At 37.2% G+C, this 19,423-nt stretch overlaps 1 protein-coding gene across 2 annotated transcripts in view; it reads left to right on the forward strand.

The window, feature by feature from the left end:
• LOC126252758 (cytosolic carboxypeptidase-like protein 5) overlaps window positions 1-19,423 on the forward strand; it is a 178,039-nt gene that overhangs the window by 72,383 nt on the left and 86,233 nt on the right. For both annotated transcript variants that reach the window (XM_049953680.1, XM_049953688.1), the window contains one exon: window positions 11,101-11,294. In XM_049953680.1, coding sequence (XP_049809637.1) covers window positions 11,101-11,294 — 194 coding nt within the window. The remainder of the gene's footprint in view (window positions 1-11,100; window positions 11,295-19,423) is intronic.

Consider the following 19,423-nt stretch of genomic DNA (forward strand, 5'->3'; position numbering starts at 1 on the left):
ACTACCTTTCACCCAACTTTAAGCAGAAACAACACACTGTCAATCACAAATTTAGTATGCTCCAAATTTATATCATTCAGTGATTTGAACACTTTATGTCGAAGAGAGGCAGTACATTTCCATGCCCCATTTTTGTGAAATAAGGACAAAGGATATGGAAAAAGCACATATGTCATGAATTTTTCCAAATCTTTGCCATACTCTTTACCTAATGTACTCTCTGGAGTAGGGTAGGTGAGCTGATCGGAACCAGTCTGTCCCATATTTTATACCATTACCCATAATGGCAAGGTGTTCAGTCTGTCACTTCTTTTGAATTTTAAAATCTGGAGATCACCACTGACATGTTCCATGCACTACAAGCCCTCTTCCCAGAACTAGCCCGTTCAATGAACACCAGGAAATGAATGAATGTCGTGTGACTAGGGCCTCCCGTCGGGTAGACCGTTCGCCGGGTACAAGTCTTTCGATTCGACACCACTTCGGCGAATTGCGCATTGATGGGGATGAAATGATGATGATTAGGACAACACAACACCCAGTCCCTAAGTGGAGAAAATCTCTGGCCCAGCCGGGAATTGAACCCGGGCCCTTAGGTTTGACATTCTGTCGCACTGACCATTCAGCTACCGGGGGAGGGGGGAGGGGGACAAGACCAAGAAATGTCAACTAGGAGAAAAAAAATTCTTGTAGCTGCAAATTTTTGAAGTGATAGGACTGTCATGAACAATAAACTAAAAATCCTGATCAGTGTGGTGAGGGAGTCGTGTAAAGATAACTTTTTAGGTTTCTCTTGAATATCACAAAAACCACAGCTTGTAGCAGAAATGTTTTCCAGTTCAGAGTTAAACTACATTGAATTTCCTACAAAAAAATCTCTTATTCACTTTTCTTTAGGACTAAGTTTCCATGTTGCAGGGGTTGGAAAAATAGCAGATTACTAAAAATTCATTTTAATAATATAAAATTAATGTTTATCATAAAATGGAAGTGGGTTAAGAACAAATATTACATGTGTGTACTGCATCTAAGTGTAGCAGAACTGCATTAAGGGATAAATTGTATTCTACAGTTCTAGTGGTGTAACAGGGTGGGAAGGAAAATAGGCTAGGGAAAATAGGTTTCCAGATTATGGTCACGCTGCTCCCTCCTTCATAGGTCTGCAAAATGAGAAGTGAGCAGGCAGTTCCCCTTTTTTTTACCACACTGTGTCACAAAAAGCAAATACAGGGTATTTCACAAAGTTATACCGACCCTTCTGCAACTCACCTTATGAATCGGATGCAACGCACTGTGCAGGCACTATGGCAGGAAGGGAGAGAAGGGAGGAGGTGGGGAGTATTTTCCACGAAGTGTGTTAACACAACATTGAGTACAAATATGAGTTGCTAATAATAAAATACATAGGGTCAGATTCTAAGTAAATCTCTGCGTACTGTTCCATGCTGCTACAGGGGAAATTGATTCTTAGTTATGGTGTATGGCAGTTGTGGCATTCTTGCAGGAGAAGTAACTTCCTCCACCATAAGTGCTACTCATGTTTCAGTTTACAGGTAGACTATGTCTCCCTAGCAGTTCCTCTCCAGTTCTCTTATGTAACGAAACAAAATAACTTCATTGAACTAGTGTTCTATATAGTGTTGTTCTCAGTTTATTGAGTGAGCTTTAATGTAAAATATCTTCCTATAAACAATGGCTGGAAAGTGCTTAACTTGTAAGTGTGGTGGTGGAAAATAGAATGGATTGGTAAACGTGGCATCTTGCTGCTGTCTGCCATTGACAGCATATTGTAAACTTATGTTGTAGCTGTGTTGTTGTCACTCGGTGGTGAATTAATGAATGACTGGAAAGTTACTGCATTTCTCTTACCATCAATTGTGTTAGTTCTAGAGTGCATAAATTTCTTCCGTTCAGAAATTACTGGTACTTGTAGAGTGGGGTGCACTGTGTGGAGCCCCTACTACACATCCACAGCATATCTTCCAAGATTGGTGTCAATAGGTATGATGAAATATGACTGATAATGGTTAAATCTAAAACAGTAATCCATAGTAATGAATTGTTTGACTGAAGTTGAAATATCAGAAGTTCCGTAACACCTAGGTGACACACTTTTGTTACAGAGGGACTCAGTTTAAGTCTCTGGGCATCTTCAGATGCCGGAAGAACTGAGGCTGGGATGATGCATTTCATACCTTCAAGCTGCAAACAGTATTTCAACCATTAATAGTGGATACAATGAAATCAACAATGTTGAATTTATGTTGACAACATGTTACACTTGGGACAGGCTCTTCAGTACGATTGATAGTTGGCAGTTCCAGCTGTTGAGCTTTTTTACATAATAGCCTATTTAACATCTGCAAATAAATACTTACTTCATAAACTGAAAATAACTTCACTATATTTGTAGAACAGTGTTCAGATTTTAGTAATTTGTATCTGTATTCTGTCTAGTGTTAACACACTTTGCAGAAAATAAACACTTTACCTCCCCTGGAGGTGTCTACACACTGCCAGTAATTCATAAGGTGAGCTGTGGCATGGTTGGCAGAACTTTGTGAAGAAGCCTGCTGTTACTTCATCAAAATGCCAAAGTTATGGTTTTACTTAATTTAGTATAGAATGATGTTACCTGAAACACACAGTTTTCAATTTATAAGCCAAAGAAAAAAGAAAAGAAAAAACAGAATTTCTTTTGCCTATTTGCCTTTTTTTAAATATCTATGGGGAAATTTTATGCTCTCGAAGTAGAAACTCATATTGACCACTCCAAAAATGTAAACGAGCAAAATTTTTTGGGCGAAATGTTTATTTTGTTGTATATTATTTCTCTTACCTTTTTGTATTTCACACAGTCTGAAACTATATTTGTTCTTCAAGTGACTTTCATCATAAGAAAGTACTCTTACATATGCTTCAGTTGTCCCAAATTCATTTGTCTATGTCCTGGCATATTAAAACTGTGTGCCGGACCAAGATTCAAACTCGGGACCTTTACCTTTTGCGGGCAACTGCAACCACCCAAGCATGACTCACGACCCATCCTCACAGCTTTACATCTGCCAGTAACTTGTCTCCTACCTTTCAAACTTCACAGAAGCTCTCCTGTGAAACTTGTAGAACTAGCACTACTGGAAGAAAGGATATTGCAGACACATGGCTTTTTCCGCTGCAGAGTGAAAATTCATTCTGGAAATATCTAACAATTATTTTTATGGTTCTTCTTCAGGGCTTAAAAATTACTTATTTAAGCCTTTAATATAAAACCCCAAATTATCTTGTTTTTATTATTTTGACAGAAACTTAAAATCCCAAGTATACTGGGCCAACTTAAGGACAGACCTTCAGAAAAATAAAAGGCTGCTCATATCCATTTCAGCACTGATAGCTAAGTGTTCAGCCACTAGAGAGCATTCTGTCCTACATTTCTGCCTGGCTGCCACTAAATATCATCCTTACTGTGTGCAGCTTTGGATACTTGACAACAAAATGTGTGCTTTCAGCTTCTATCCTGTATTGTTGTTTAGGCATTGCTTTCAAAAAAAAGGATGGCTATATTGATCCAGAGTTTGGCGTTGGTTTTAGCAGCTCAGGAAATGAAGAAGAATATGATGTTACTTCATTAAAGTCTGAAAGTAATGACAGTTTGTCAGTTGAGTGACAATTAGTGCTCACCAGTAGTATGATATAAATACATCCCCTGTGCCCCTGCTAGCTCCTCCAAGATTTCTGTTCACTGTTGAGCTAGATTTATGTTCACAGAAAACTGTTGTGGAGTACATGGTTAGATTTCATAGCTATGCAGAAACTAAAGGAAGTTACTTCAAGTTTCAGGATATTTTACTCCAATTCCAGTCATGAGTATACTTGGGATTTTGTTATTGGTGATCTTCAAAACTTTGCAACTCCTTATTTTGAGTTTTAAAAGCTATCTTATATGTCTTTGTGTAATGTTTTATTGTAGGATGCTTTTTGTTAGTAAAAAAATTTTTTACTGTAATTTGAAAAAAAAATATCATTATGTTAAGGGGTTAAAATAAATACTGGCAGGTTCTGAGCTAACACACACACACACACACACACACACACACACACACACACACACACACACACACACAGAGAGAGAGAGAGAGAGAGAGAGAGAGAGAGAGAGAGAGAGAGAGAGAGAGAGAGGTGGGTAGGTGAGTGAGGGAGGGTAGGGGGGGGGGGGGAAGTGTTAGCTTTAGAGTAGGACATTTCTGAAGCTTACCTGGAAATTCAATCTTTGTTCCAATGGCTGGCTGTTATTCAGCATCTCTTTGCAGTGTGTGATTGTCTTTACTATTTCTACATATTTACAAGATTAATAAATCAGTGTTAAAATTAGCTGCAATATACCAAAAAAAAGCTTGCTTGTTGAAATTAATAGTCCTGCCTAAAGAAGTTATTAACTGGTACCTTAGAATTAGCATACTTCCTGCTATAAAATCCTCAGGCAAATTTGAAAGGTACTCTAAAAACAAAGGCATGTAGTGCCAGAATATTGAGAAATTACTTGTAAGAACCGCATAGAAGAGATGTTAAGTTGCAGATAGGCACAACAAAAAGACTGCTGTACATTTAAGCTTTCTGCCAAAACACCTAATGTAGAAAACACAGACACATTCTTGCAAGCACAACTCATGCACACATGACTACTGTCTGTGCCTCAGCAACCACAGATAATAGTCATGTGAATGTGAGTTGTGATTGTGTGTGTTCTTTAGAAGAAAGCATTTTGGATGGAAGCTCAAATGTATAGCAGTCTTTTTTTTTTATGCCTATCTGCGACTCAGCATCTTTTCTATATGGTGGATTGCAATCTACCCTTTTCATAATGTTGTCGTTATTTCATCCTGGATTTTCCATTGTTTGAAAAACAATTAAGGCTGTGCAGGATGTATTGTTCATGAGCGCATAGAACGTACACAGTATTATTGTGTTATTGTTAAGAGTGTTATCCCATTCAAGTGAAGAACTGTATCTGAAAATAGTAATCGATAACATGATAGTAAAAGTTATACAAAAGTGGATTAATTATCTGAAGATGTCCTAGACAGTGTATGAAAATTGAAAAAGTAATGATAGCTAGAGAAAATCAAGTGACTCAAAAGTGACCTGAAGGCTATAATAAATTATTCTGTTATTTATAAAGTAATATTGGCACTCATCTAGTACTTTGAAAACATTTTAAAAAATCTTTTTGGCATGTGCAAAGGACCAGTACACCCTTTCTCCAACCATAAATCCTGTTATTGACTACCCAAGTATCCAAAAAGATGAAATGGTGGCATAATTTTCCCAGAGTAAGAAAGCCTCCTTTTGACAATGGTTTTAAGAGCACTAGCATAATTAGATGAGAAATGCTGAAGGAGTTATAAATATAAAGTCAGCTTGTGAAAGCATGGAAAAACTGAGTTATGATGATTGAACTAGGATCTGAATGTAATACTCCTTGAATATTAACTCATTGTTGTACCTCTATCAGAAGTGTTCAGATAAAAAGATACAAAACATCATAACAACCAAACCAGTTAATATGTATCTACACATCTCAAGGCCACACAAATTTAATGACCATTTTCAAGTGGGAGCAGTGTGAGCATCCTCCATACAGCTCAGACATGTCGCCCTGCGATGCCCATGTGTTTGGTCCACTAAAAAACATCTCAAAGGGAGGTACTTTAACTTGGATGATGAACTGAAGGCACAGTGGAAGACTTGACTCATGTCACAGCCACAGGAATTCTGACAACAGGGAACTCTTCGGGTCGTGAAGCAGTGGGGTAGTTGCTCTCTCAGGCCTCTGGTGATTACTTTAGAATAAAGACTTTAGTTAAACACACAGTGTTGTTTTGTACCTTTTCTTTTGATAATACTTCATTTATTATCTTGTTTGACACAAAGAAATTGATAAATGTGGGTCATATATGTTAATTGTGTTTTTGAAAGAAGCTGCTGAAAGAAAAAGTATGAGAGTGGAAGGTGACATGGTAGTAATATGTTATGTGATAATGGGTAGTCTTATCTTCATCAATTCCAGTGAAAACGTTACCTGCTGTGGACATTCAAAAAACTACTTTTGTATGTTTTGTGGTCTTCATACCAAAACCGACAAGGTGGTATAGTGGCTAGCACACTGGATTTGCATTTGGGAGGACAAAGGTTAAAATGCCTGTTCAGCCATCCAGATTTATATTTTCTGTGATTTCCCAAAATCAGTTGATGCAAATGCTACGATGCTTCCTTTGAGAGGGCATGGCCAACTTCCTTCCCCATCCTTTTCTAATTCAATTTCAGCTCTGTCTCTAACAGCTTCACATTCATCTTCCTTCCTTCAGAACAGGTCTGAACACTGGTTTGATGCAGGTCCCCACACTAGTCTATCCTGTAAAAACCTCTACATTTCTGCATAACTATTACAATCTACATCCATTTGACACTACTTGGTATTGTCAAGGCTTGGTTTTCCTCTACAACTTTTATCCCCCATACTTCTCTCCATTACCAGATTGATAATTTCTAAATGCCTCAGTATGTGTGCTATCAACTAATTCCTTTGTCTTGTGTCATTAATTTTTTTTCTCCCTAATTCAGTTCAATATCACCTAATCAGTTTTCTGATCTATCCATCGAATCTTCAAGATTTTTCTGTAGCACGACATTTCAAAACCATCTATTCTCTTTTTTTTACGAACTGTTTATCGTCTGAGTTTCATTTTCATACACACTCCAGACAAATTTCATTAGAAAATACTTCCTAACATATTAATTTCTATGTGATGTTCGTGTTTTCAGAAATACTTTTCTTGCTGTTGCCAATCTGCATTTTATTTCCTCTGTATTTTGGCTGTTCTCAGTTATTTTGCTACCCAAATAACAAAACTCATCTACTGCAGCAAGTGTCTCCTCTCCTAATCTAATTCCCTCAGCATCACCTGATTTAATTCAACAAAATTCCATTACCCTTTTTTTTTTAAAATTTTGTTGATGATCATTTTATAATCTATTTGCAGGACACTGTCCATTCCATTCAACTGCTCTTCCAAGTTATTTGCTCCCCATTCCATTCAACTGCTCTTCCAAGTTATTTGCTCCCTCTGACAGAATTAATGTCATTGGCAAACCTCAGAAGTTTTAATTTCTTTTCTGTAAACCTTAATTCCGTTATATTTAGCCTTGGTTTCCTGGATAGCTTGTCCTCTCCCCCCCCCCCCTCTCCCCCCCCCTCCCTCTCTCCCAGCCCCCCTCCCTCCCTCGTCCTTCCTTTCCATGCCTTTGACTCCTATAACTTTAGTGTTGGTTCTGTACAAGCTGTAGACAACCTCTGTTCCCTGTATTTTATCCCTGTTACCTTCAGAATTTCAGCGAGTGTATTCCAGTCAACATTATTGAAAGGCTTTTGAAATCTACCAATGCTGTTAAGTTAGGTTTGATTTTCTTCAGTCTATCTTCTAAAATAAGTCAAAAGATCATTATTGCATTTCACAATTTTAACTGATGATTTGGTAATATTCAAACCCGTCAGCATACATAAAACCATTACCTGTTTTGGAATCAGAATTTTTACATTCTTTGAAGTCTGTTGGCATTTTGCTTGTATCATATGTCGTGCATAACAAGTGGGTTAGTTTTGTCATGGATAACTGTCCCAAGAATCTCAATAATTCTGAGGGAATATTGTTTATCCAGAGGCATTGTTTTGATTTGAATCCTTCAGTGCCATGGAAAATACTTCTGGGGTATTGCATCCCCCATTTCATCTGCTTCTTGCACCCATTCCACAGTGCTATCTTCCAGTTTGTTTTCTTTGTATAGCCCCTATGTTTATTTGTTCCACCATTCAGCTTTTCCTTCTTTGCTTATTATTGACATCATATAACTACTTTTATTTCCTCCAAAAGTTTCTCTAATTTTGCTGCAGGCAGCATCTGTCTTTCCCATAGTCATGTATGCTTCTACAGCATTGCATTTTTCCTCTAGTCATTCCTGTTTGGCATTTTACAATTCCTGCTTATCTCATTTTTTAGATGGCTGTACTCGCTTTTGGTTCTTCAGTTTTATATTTTCTCCATTTGTCACATAAATTCCTTATATTGTGCACTATCCTAGGATTTCTACTGGATCATGTCTCTTCGCCTGTACGTATACATGAAGTATTGTCACTTTGCAACTGACATTCATTGAAGGTGTAGCATGGCACATTTTCATTAGAACATTACCTTGAATATCTCAAATGTTGTGTACTAATAGGGCGACAATCTAGAGTATTTTGATTGTGACTGTGATACAAACAATGTTTAATTTGACTGTGGGCCGAGAGATATCTAACCTTCCTGTAATACTGGTTCTTTTCTTCTTCATGTTCAGCATGGGGTCACACAGAAAAATGGGAATTTTTGAAACAACCAACGAAAGAACTTTATTGACAGCAGTTGCACCACTACAAAGTGCCTTTTAAGAGACAGTAAACCAGTTTATCAGTGTTAAATTACGTCCCGTAGATGTTGTTTCCGCATACATACGCATTCTTCCAGTCTGCTCTTGAGGTTCCTCATAAAGAACTGCAGCTTCTTAGCTGGGATATTACAAATTTTACATTGAATTCTTTGTTTCAGTACATCCATTGTTCTTGGGTGAATCGTATAGACCTAACTCTTAAGGTATCCTCACAAGAAAATGTCACAAATGGACATATCCTGTGATCTTGGGTGCCAGGGGATGTCTCTGAATCTGGAGAACAGTTCTCACAGAGCTGCCATTGATTGACTTGCAGTGTACGGTGTTGCACCATCCTATTGAAACCAGGTTTCGTGAAGTTATGGAATATTGTTTAATTCCAGGTGCAACTAAAGATTGCAACATCTCAACATACTGATCTGAAGTGATAGTCACTATGATCTATTCCTCACTTTCGAAAAAGTAAGGTCTGATGACCCCGTGTGATGAAATTGCACACCATACTGTCAGTTTGTTGATGTGTAAAGGGTGTTCATGTACTTCATTATGATTATAAACTTCCCAGTAATGGTAGTTCTGCTTATTCACATAACATATGAGATGAAAACGAGTCCTTTTTTTATGGCAAAAGCATGCAGTTGACCGTTATGCTAACCCATGATTACTAAATGGTGAGAGCATTTACAGCTCAAGGCTCCTGTTCCACAATGTTGCCAGATGGATATGGCTGCCACAAAGCCTTTCAAAAGTTCCCATTTTTCTATGTCACCCTGAATAAATTTAAAATGTTTTCTGCGAGTTCATTTGAGATGCTTGATCCTAATATTCTGAAACTTATTGCCCACATTTTTTTCTCAAAATTAAACCTTAACAGCTTGTTATTTTCATCACACTATGCAATGAAAACAGTTTCTTGTGGATGTATTTCTACAACAGTTTACATGCAGACTGTAGCCAAAAAATCATTATAGTAAAGTAATACCACTTGTAGAACCTGGAAATGGAGTTCTACTATAATGTTTATCTTTTTTGTGAGAAATGTAAGGGAATTTCATAAATTTTCACTGCTAAATTAATGTTCATATTCCCCTAACTTGCTTAAGGATAAGAAGCCTTGTGCATTATATCCACTTGAATGTTCTTCATACATGAAAAAGTACTAGTTAAAGCAAGTAATCATTAATTAAAAATTCTTTTGACCACCATAGTACTTTATTTTTATAGTAGAGGGAAACATTCCACGTAGGAAAAATATATCTAAAAACAAAGATGCTGTGACTTACCAAATGAAAGTCCTGGCAGGTCGACAGACACACAAACAAACACAAACATACACACAAAATTCAAGCTTTCGCAACAAACTGTTGCCTCATCAGGAAAGAGGGAAGGAGAGGGAAAGACGAAAGGATGTGGGTTTTAAGGGAGAGGGTAAGGAGTCATTCCAATCCCGGGAGTGGAAAGACTTACCTTGGGGGGAAAAAAGGACGGGTATACACTTGCACACACACACATATCCATCCACACATATACAGACCAAAAGGACAGGTATACACTCGCACACACACACATATCCATCCACACATATACAGACCTTGGTCTGTATATGTGTGGATGGATATGTGTGTGTGTGCGCGAGTGTATACCCGTCCTTTTTTCCCCCTAAGGTAAGTCTTTCCGCTCCCGGGATTGGAATGACTCCTTACCCTCTCCCTTAAAACCCACATCCTTTCGTCTTTCCCTCTCCTTCCCTCTTTCCTGATGAGGCAACAGTTTGTTGCGAAAGCTTGAATTTTGTGTGTATGTTTGTGTTTGTTTGTGTGTCTGTCGACCTGCCAGGACTTTCATTTGGTAAGTCACATCATCTTTGTTTTTAGATATATAGTACTTTATTTGGTATACTCTTGATGCAGATGGTAGCCTATACACTTGCATTCCTCTGCCTGGAGAACTGACACAATCATCTCATTATAAGGGAACCTAACATTTAATCTGAAATTTGGACAGTCATACAGTACTGAACTTTTCACATACAAATTCTCAGACGTGAAGAAAGACCACGGAAAATTCTCAGATGAACATTTTTGTAGCTACTATATCTTAATGCACATAAGATTGTGAAAAACATTCAACAGTAATGAATTCCTCAGATGCTTCTCATGGTGCAAATTTCACAGATATAATAATTCATTCACATATTTCACTTGTAGAACTGTGAGTGTAATAACAATTCATTCACATATTTCACTTGTAGAACTATGAGTGTAATCATATTGTAAAACAGTCTTTGTTTTGTTTTTTATGTTCTTAGCCATACTACTGATATATTAAAAAAACATAAAAATTCCTGTAATTCTCCACCAAGCAAAAAGTTACAAATTAATGCAGTATTATGTTTTTCATTATAGCTGAGTATCAGTGATTCTATCTAAAAATTTTCCATCACCTTTGAGGTTTAGAACTTTTCCTGTAATTCATGCCGGTATTATTACACTGACATGTACTGGTTGTAAGCAGTATTATTAAGAGACATGTACTGATATTTGTTGCAAGGTCCGACTGGAAAGTTGAGTACATTTTAAAGAATTTATATGTACATACACAGAATTCCTCTTTTTCCAGAGAGTACTCCTAAACTGAATTTGGATGATATTTATTACCACCGGGAGTGTGTGTGTTACTCATTGGAAAGGCGGAGAATTGATCTTATTACTATCTCATCATACCACAACATAAGCCTGGAACGTGAACCAAGACTCAGACATTTATTTCCAGAAATAAATGTTCCACGTCCATTCAAGTTCCTTGAGAAAAAGGTAAACAGCGCCAAACACATGAATAAAGATGAACATGAATAATATTTTATATAGTAACTGCTGTTTTACCTTTGACAATAATTTGAGTGTCATTTCAACTGGTTTATGATCCACAGTTTGTTTCTGGCAGTTACTGTGGGCAGAGTAAAAAACGAGATAATATTTATCTTAGTGTAGTCTGAAACTGTAATTTTTTTTCTTTATTAGCAGTTGACTTTTCAGTAAGCAGGGTATATTATAGGTTCCTGAATATGCCCTACTCTTTACACAACAGTTGTGCCTTCTTGGGTGGCCATTTTAATTGATGAAGAGGTACTGATTTACTAGTTGCTGGAAGTAACATTGAAAGTGGGATAAGAAAGATCGATGACAATAAATTGCACGTGTTCCCTGGATCATGTCAAAAGGCAATCAGATCATGGAATTTGGCTAGTTTTGCTTAGGAACAGGCATTTTGAACTTCATATTCGCAAACTGTGGGCTGATGAGTGTCAGCAGTCCACTATAACCCTAAGCTGCATGAATACTTCAGCAGCTACCACTTAAATGGAAAGTTGTGTCACGGGAAACAGGAATCATGACTTTACCATCTATATTGTAAAGATGGTATCAATATTCGTTTATCATAAACTCAACTTAGAAGCATGCTGTATGCCAGTGGGGTGGATTGTTGCCAAGGCAAAACAGTCACTAGTGGGCAATCTCAGGAGTTCCTGATGTGAGCTATTTGTATTAGGCTTACCTAGATATTTTGGGCTCTGCCTGGGCAGCCTTTTGCATGATGGATATGGAACTTATATATCAACCCTTTAGTGAGCTGTTGGACAGTAGTATTTACCTACCCTGTTAAAAGACCATGGTAGGTCTCGATGAGGCCACATCAACACAACATTAAAGATTAGTAACAAAGCACATCTACTGTGTTGAATTATCTGAATAGTTATAATAATTTATGCAACATTTGGCAATTTGCTGTATGTCCATTCCACATATGTATAGAGGAAAAAACGGAGTAAAAAAGTGAGGCCATGATGGGAAATAATTCACAAAAAGTTGAAAATTGATTTATTTGTTATGCATTTGAAGTTTAGTACAGTCATAATAACTCACATATTTCACTTGTAGAACTATGAGTGTAATCATATTGTAAAACAGTCTTTGTTTTGTTTTTAATGTTCTTAGCCATACTACTGATATATTAAAAAAACATTAAAATTTCTGTAATTCTCCACCAAGCAAAAAGTTACAAAATAATGCAGTATTATGTTTTTCATTATAGCTGAGTATCAGTGATTATATTTAAAAAAAATTCCATCACTTTTGAGGTTTAGAATTTTTCCTGTAATTCGTGCCAGTATTCTTATCCTGACATTACTGATTGTAAGCAGTATTATTAAGTGACACTTACTGATATTTGTTGCAAGGTCTGACTGGAAAGTTAAGAACATTGAAAGAATTAATGTGTACATAAATAGAATTCCTCTTTTTTCAGAGTGTACTCCTGAACTGAATTTGGATGATTTTTATTACCATCAGGAGTTTGTATGTTACTCATTGGAAAGGCAGAGAATTGATCTTATTACTATCTCATCATACCACAACATAAGCCTGGAACATGAACCAAGATTGTTTTTTCGATTAAACATATATAAATTGTAGTGATGATTCTTTCCAAAATAACAGCTAACCATTATTGAAATGGAGTTGCTGCTCATTTGATTGCCTGGAGCTTCTTAGAACTGTTGAAATTCAGAAAATTTGATTTCGTCTGCTTGTAACAGCTTGTCCTGCTTTTTTAGTGGATCACTGACAATATATTTTGTTCTTCAAAGTGATGTGATTCCATTTTTGTTCTATTTTGTGTTATACTCTGAAAGATAGGTTATCAACATGTAGGAAAAGACAGATTGCTACTTACCGTAAAGAAGACAGATCAAGTTGCAGACAGGCGCAATTAAAAGACACACATAAAACTTTTGGGCACAGCCTTCATCAGTAAAAGAGAGACACTTACTGTTCACACACACAAGCAAGTGCACCTCATGCACACACAACTACCAATTCCAGCATCTCAGGCCAGAATGTATCTATCATGTGGGACGCAAACAGCAATCTGGAGGGGGTGGGGAAGGGGAAGGGATAGTAGTGTATGAGTGGGGCGAGAGACAGACACTGTCTGGTAGAATGTGCAGAGACCAGACTGCCAAAAGACGCAGCATCAGGAGGTTTTGGGGCAGGGAAGCCCTGATGCTGCACCTGTTGCCAGTCTAGTCCATGTGCATTCCACTAGACAGCATTCGTCTTTCTGCCCACCTGTACACTGGTATCCCCTTCCCTTCCTCACCTCCTCCAGATTGCTGCGTGCATCCCCTGTGATAATTGCGTTCTGATCTGAGATGCTGGAGATGGTTGTGTGTGCATTAGGTGCGCTTGCTTGTGTGTGTGTGTGTGTGTGTGTGTGTGTGTGTGTGTGTGTGTGTGAGTTTCTCCGTTTATCTTTTGCTGTTGAAACCTGTGGCCTAAAGTTTTGTGTAAGTCTCCTTTAATTGTGCCTGTCTGCAACTTGATGTGTCTTCTTTACCGTAAGTACAATCTGTCTTTTCCTACATTGTTGATATTTGTACCTGGAGTTTCTGTTGTTTGAAAGCTGGGATATCTTTATCTTTCATTGTAGCTCTGAAAATTAGAAAGTTACTTTTAATGGAATATGAGACACACAGGTTTCCCTGTCACTAATAAATTTATAACATAACACTGTTTTTTGTATATGAGGGTGGTTTGAAAAGTTCTCGTAACGGAATATAAAAAAAAGTACTTACATCACTGAAACTTTTTTTTATTTTTCAATTTAATTTCCTTGTAGATTAATGCACTTGCTCCAATGATGTTCCAGTGCCTTGATCCCTTCTCGAAAATGAGTTTCCTCCAGGCCTGCAAAATAGTTGTCAACTCCGGTTATCAAATTTTTGCTCGAAGTGAATCTTCATCCACAAAGAAAAAGTTTTTGCTTTGGAAAGAGATGGAAGTCTGATGGAGCCATATCAGATGAATAAGGTGGCTGTGGCAACAATTCGTGTAAGTTTGCCACAGTGACGGCACGTGTGCGGGCACACATTGTCTTCATGGAAGATGACTTTCTTCCTTGCTAATCCTGGCCTTTCTTCACGTATCTTTTGTTGCAATTTGTCCAGGAGTTTAGCATAGTATTCTCCAGTAATTGTTTGCTCAGTGGAGAGATACTCTACAAACAGAATCCCCTTCACATCCCAGAACACTGATGCCATGGCCTTTCCCACCGAAGGAATGGTCTTTGCTTTCTTTGGTGGTGGAGAATCAGCATGTTTCCATTGCTTTGACTTTTGTTTTGTCTCTGGGGTATAGTAGTGCACTGAAGTTTCATCTGTGGTTACAAACTCATGCAAAAAATTTTGTTTGTTTATCATAAAACGGGCCAAATATTGTTCCGATATGTCCACTCTCATGCAATTTTGATCCAGTGTCAAGAGTCATGGCACTCGTCTTGCAGATAATTTTTTTCATTTCTGATTCTTCAGTTAAAATGTTATATACCCTTTCAGATGACATCTGGCAAGCATGAGCAATTTCATGCATTTTCGGCGATCCTCCATGACCAATTTGTGCACTTTTGCAATGATTTCGAGAGTAGTGACACATCTTGGCCACCTACTGCGCAGATCATCATCTAAGCTCTCCTGACCAAATTTAAATTCACTTTTCCTCTTGGCAACAGCTGAATATGTAGGAGCAGAACCCCTAGTGTATTCTGGAAATCGGCATGAATGTCCTTTGCTTTCATACTTTGCTTTATAAAATACTTATTCACTGCTTGAATCTCGATTTTTTTTTTTTTTTTTTCCTCCATCTTCATAAATCACTACGTGGGAACAGCAAAAGAGCTATGTCACTGCCACAGCTTTCTTCCAAGAGCACTGACGTGGCACATGTGTACAAGAAACAGTCCAATGAATATCACGTGAACAACTCATTGTGTTAGTGCTGACTTCTCATGGCGATTCTGAGAACTTTTCAAACCAGACTCGTGTAACACTTAATACATGTAGAGAACACCATTTAAATGTAATTTAAGTCACAGTAAGTGTACATATGGCCAGGCATCATCAATAAATACAAAAGGTACCAAAAACTTGGAGAAAAACAATAACAACAACAACTCAAAGGAAACACATTTAATAATGCTTATAAACTTTGAGTATCTATGGCTCTGACTTATCTGTGTTGGCTCTGATTCCTCATTTGGTGTTTTCTCACTGAATTCGTTTGTCTGTAGCTGAGGTTCCTTGGTGCTGTCAGTGATGGGTAGTTAAATGCAGTCTCTCTGCTAATTATGTTGTTAGCCATATCTATTTCAACTGCTTTCTTTAATGACAGCATCCCAGAATGCAGAGGCAGAGAAGTTGCGGTGTCTGCATCTCATTTCACTGCTTTGTTTAATGATAGCATCTCAGTATGCGGAGGCAGACAAGATTCAATGTCTGCGACACATTTCTCTAGTAGGTGCTCTGGACATCAGTGTCACCTGGGATAATGTGATGGCCCTGTCTGTTGGTGCCTTATTTTTTCTAGTGAACCAGCTTCTAAGTTTGTGAACAGCTTCACACATGAAGATGATGATCAGCTACAGTCAAACTTGAAGGTGATGAGCAGCTGCCTCGTAGAAATATTGTGCAGTTTAGACAATGCCATCTGACACAATGCCCAAGAAACTTTCACACTATGAATTGGTTGTCTGCAGAAGAAAGAGGGATGAATTTGGAGGTGCTTGACATCTGCAAGGGGTGAGAGAGTAAGTCCCCCTAATTGGTTGAATTTCAGGAGGAGGGCAAAAGACATTACACCATGAGCAACCCCCCCCCCCTCCCCTACCCCCATCCTACTCTTGTGTTGTTCCATAAATAATATGATGCTTTACATCTTTCATTCTGTTAATATTTTTCATTCAGTGTGAATTTAATGTCTTGAATAGAGTGAAAACTCATTTTTGAAAAAAAAAAGTGAAAAATTTAATTTTTGAGTTCATATATTTCCTATAATGTCAAGCCTATTTTTCTGGAACAAGCATTTTTGCAATACAAAATTTAATTCTGTAAAATTTGAAATGGAAGTAACATTTCTGTGGGTTATGAATGCCATTCTTTTCACTTTTCATTATTTCTGCACATTTACCTTTCACTTAACAGTTGGCTGTAAAGAATTAAAATAAATTTTGCAAGGCACAACTATATTGTAAGAAGTTTGTACAAAAATTATTTCTGTGTGTGCGTGCATGTGTGTGTGTGTGTGTGTGTGTGTGTGTGTGTGTGTCCCTTTTTATGTTGTCTTTTTTGTACATTTATTCAACTCAAATTTTTAGACAATATTTATTCTATAATGTAGTGGAGACACGTCTGAAATGTGCCATATTTGACCAAGTCACCAAATACAACAGGTGGAATGCTGTTTTGTGTTTGGCAGATGTATACTTTTACTTGGATAACACAGCCCAGCATTAGTTCAAGAAAAATGAAGAGATAGGTGAAGAGATAAATGAAGGGATAAATTCCATGTCAAACCAAAGAAAATGTTTGGCACCAATCAGCAGCATTGTGGAAGAACAATTTCAGAAGATTAACTGAAGAACATTGGCAACATTATAGGGAAATGACAAAGTTCTACAGGGTGCCCTACATAAAACTGGTGCGCATCACACCCAAGTTTTAAGTAACATTCAACTAACCAAAAATAATAGGTAGCAGTAATATTAAAAAAAGCATGTAGTTACGTGTCTATAAGATATGCTGGAAGTGGTGGCCATGGGCATCCAGGCATCACTGACTTTGTATGATGATGTTTACAACAACACACAATTCTGCAGAAGAGATGTTGTTAATTTATCTAGTGATGCTTTGTTTAACATCATTTATTCTACTGTGTGAGGATTGTTACCACACACTTTGCTTTTTAGTGCGCACTGTAAATAAAACTCAACCAATGTTAAGTCCAGGGGCTTTGGGGACCACAGGCCTCTACTAACAAGTCTGTCTTCAGGGAACACATTGGTGATGTGGGCCGTACTTCGGTTGGAAGTGTAAGTGGGTGCTCCATCTTGTTGAAATAGTGCATGCAGCTCCTCTGCATGCTACTGCACTAAAGGAGTTGTGCAATTTTTTTGTTCACTGCTCCTGGTCAGATATTGTGAGAGGGCCATCAGACCCTATCAGATCAGACAAATAAGCAATAAATAAATATACTGTGTAGTAAGAAATGCACCATGAATCACTCATCAAGAAATATGAAAACTATTTTGCCATTCACTATGAAACTTGTGTGTTGTAGCCTACATTAAATCTAGATTTTCATTTCTTTAAAACCAATGCAGCATTATATAACCAGATAAGAAAATGAATAGTGAATTGAATAAAAATGAACAGGATCCAAACAGGACCAGTAACCAGTGAACTAGTTTCCTTAGATGTATGAATTTGCTCTTCTCCAAAAGATGTATGATAAAGGTGAAATACCTTCAGTCTTGAGAAAAAAAATTAATAATCTCATTTTCAAAGAAGGCAGCTGCAGACAGGTTTGAGTATTACTGAACCATCAGTTTTCTTATGTCCATCTTCTAAGATGAGTGACATCTTGAGCTGCTACATTTCTGCATAACCCAAGCTGATCTTCCTGGAGATTGGCTTCTACCACTTCGTCCATTCTCTTGTAAATAATTCATGTCTGTGTTTAGCAATCATGAGTTATTACACTTTTGGTTCAGTAATATTCACGCCTATCTGCACCTGCTTTTTTTGGAACTTAAATTATTATTTTTTTCTCAAGTCTAGGGGTATTTCAACTTTCTCATGTATCTTGTTGAAACTAGTTCACTGGTGTCTATTTCTGTTTGGATTTTTTGTTTTCACTCATTTACCATTTTTTTAATCTAGTTGTATCACACTGTATTGGTTTTAAAGAAATGAAAATCTAGAAGTACTCTATGCTGTAACATATTAGTTTCATAGTGAATGGCAAAATAGTTTTCACATGTCTTGACAAAATTGCTCTGGGTACACTTCTTACATGCCAGTGTAGTTATGGCTTATGTTATTTATTTATTTATTCTCCATGGACAAATACAAGGATTTGTTGTGGATAGTTTACATATTGTTCATTTCCCCTTATAACATTGTGGGAAACAATTATATACAGATAAAAAATTATGTTGCTTTTTTTGGTACATGTAAATACTATTTATACAAATGACAGTTTTCTACTCCTCTGACAGGAATTCCTCAATACTATAAAAACACTTACTGCTGAGGAACTCCTTCAAGGCAATTTCAAAGCAGCTTACACTTAAGCTTTTTACTGTTTTTGGAAGTTTGTTATAAAATTAAACTGAATTTATCTGCGCCAAGAAGTTGAATTCAAACTCGACTTATGAAGACCAGTTTTTCCTAGGGAGACAACACGTACACTTGAAGGAAGCTTCATGTCCCCATCAAGATAGTGCACAGTAATAGCAATAAAATGTCGGTTTTTTGGGAAATCCACCTGTCAGCCATTAAACAACTGCTATTGTTGATTTCAATTTCATTAACAAATTACTACACAAATGACTATAGTGGTACTATAGAACCTGGTTGTAAGTGTTTTCCTGTTTAAAAGTTGTAATTGGGACACATCCTAAATTCCTTATCGTCCACAATGCTTAAGGGATGCTATTTTTTACAGATCATTTTAAGTAACTGAAGATCAGTTTTTTCACCTTAGAAATTGATAAGAACTGAATAACATTGGTCAAATTGGTCAAAGAGAATTGTGCTACTCCTGTTGAAATGGGCACAAAGATGGCAGATGCAGCTGTCCTGCACATCAGATTGCCCAATAATAATGAATAAATTTCACAAACACATTCAGTGGTTTTGCATTAGGCAGCTGAAGAAAGCAGAGGCTGAAAGAGCAGCGGTCATGTTGTATTGCTAGTAAGATTCAGTTGAAGTTGTGAACTTGTTTCTGTAGGTTGTGATGAATGAGACAGAAACTTAGATTGAATACCCATCACCTCCAGTGACATCATGGGATGTTTCCTTTTTTAAGTTGCTTATGGGACTTCCTTC

This window comes from Schistocerca nitens, chromosome 1 (genome assembly GCF_023898315.1).
Source record: "Schistocerca nitens isolate TAMUIC-IGC-003100 chromosome 1, iqSchNite1.1, whole genome shotgun sequence".
In the NCBI taxonomy this organism is placed as follows: domain Eukaryota; kingdom Metazoa; phylum Arthropoda; class Insecta; order Orthoptera; family Acrididae; genus Schistocerca; species Schistocerca nitens.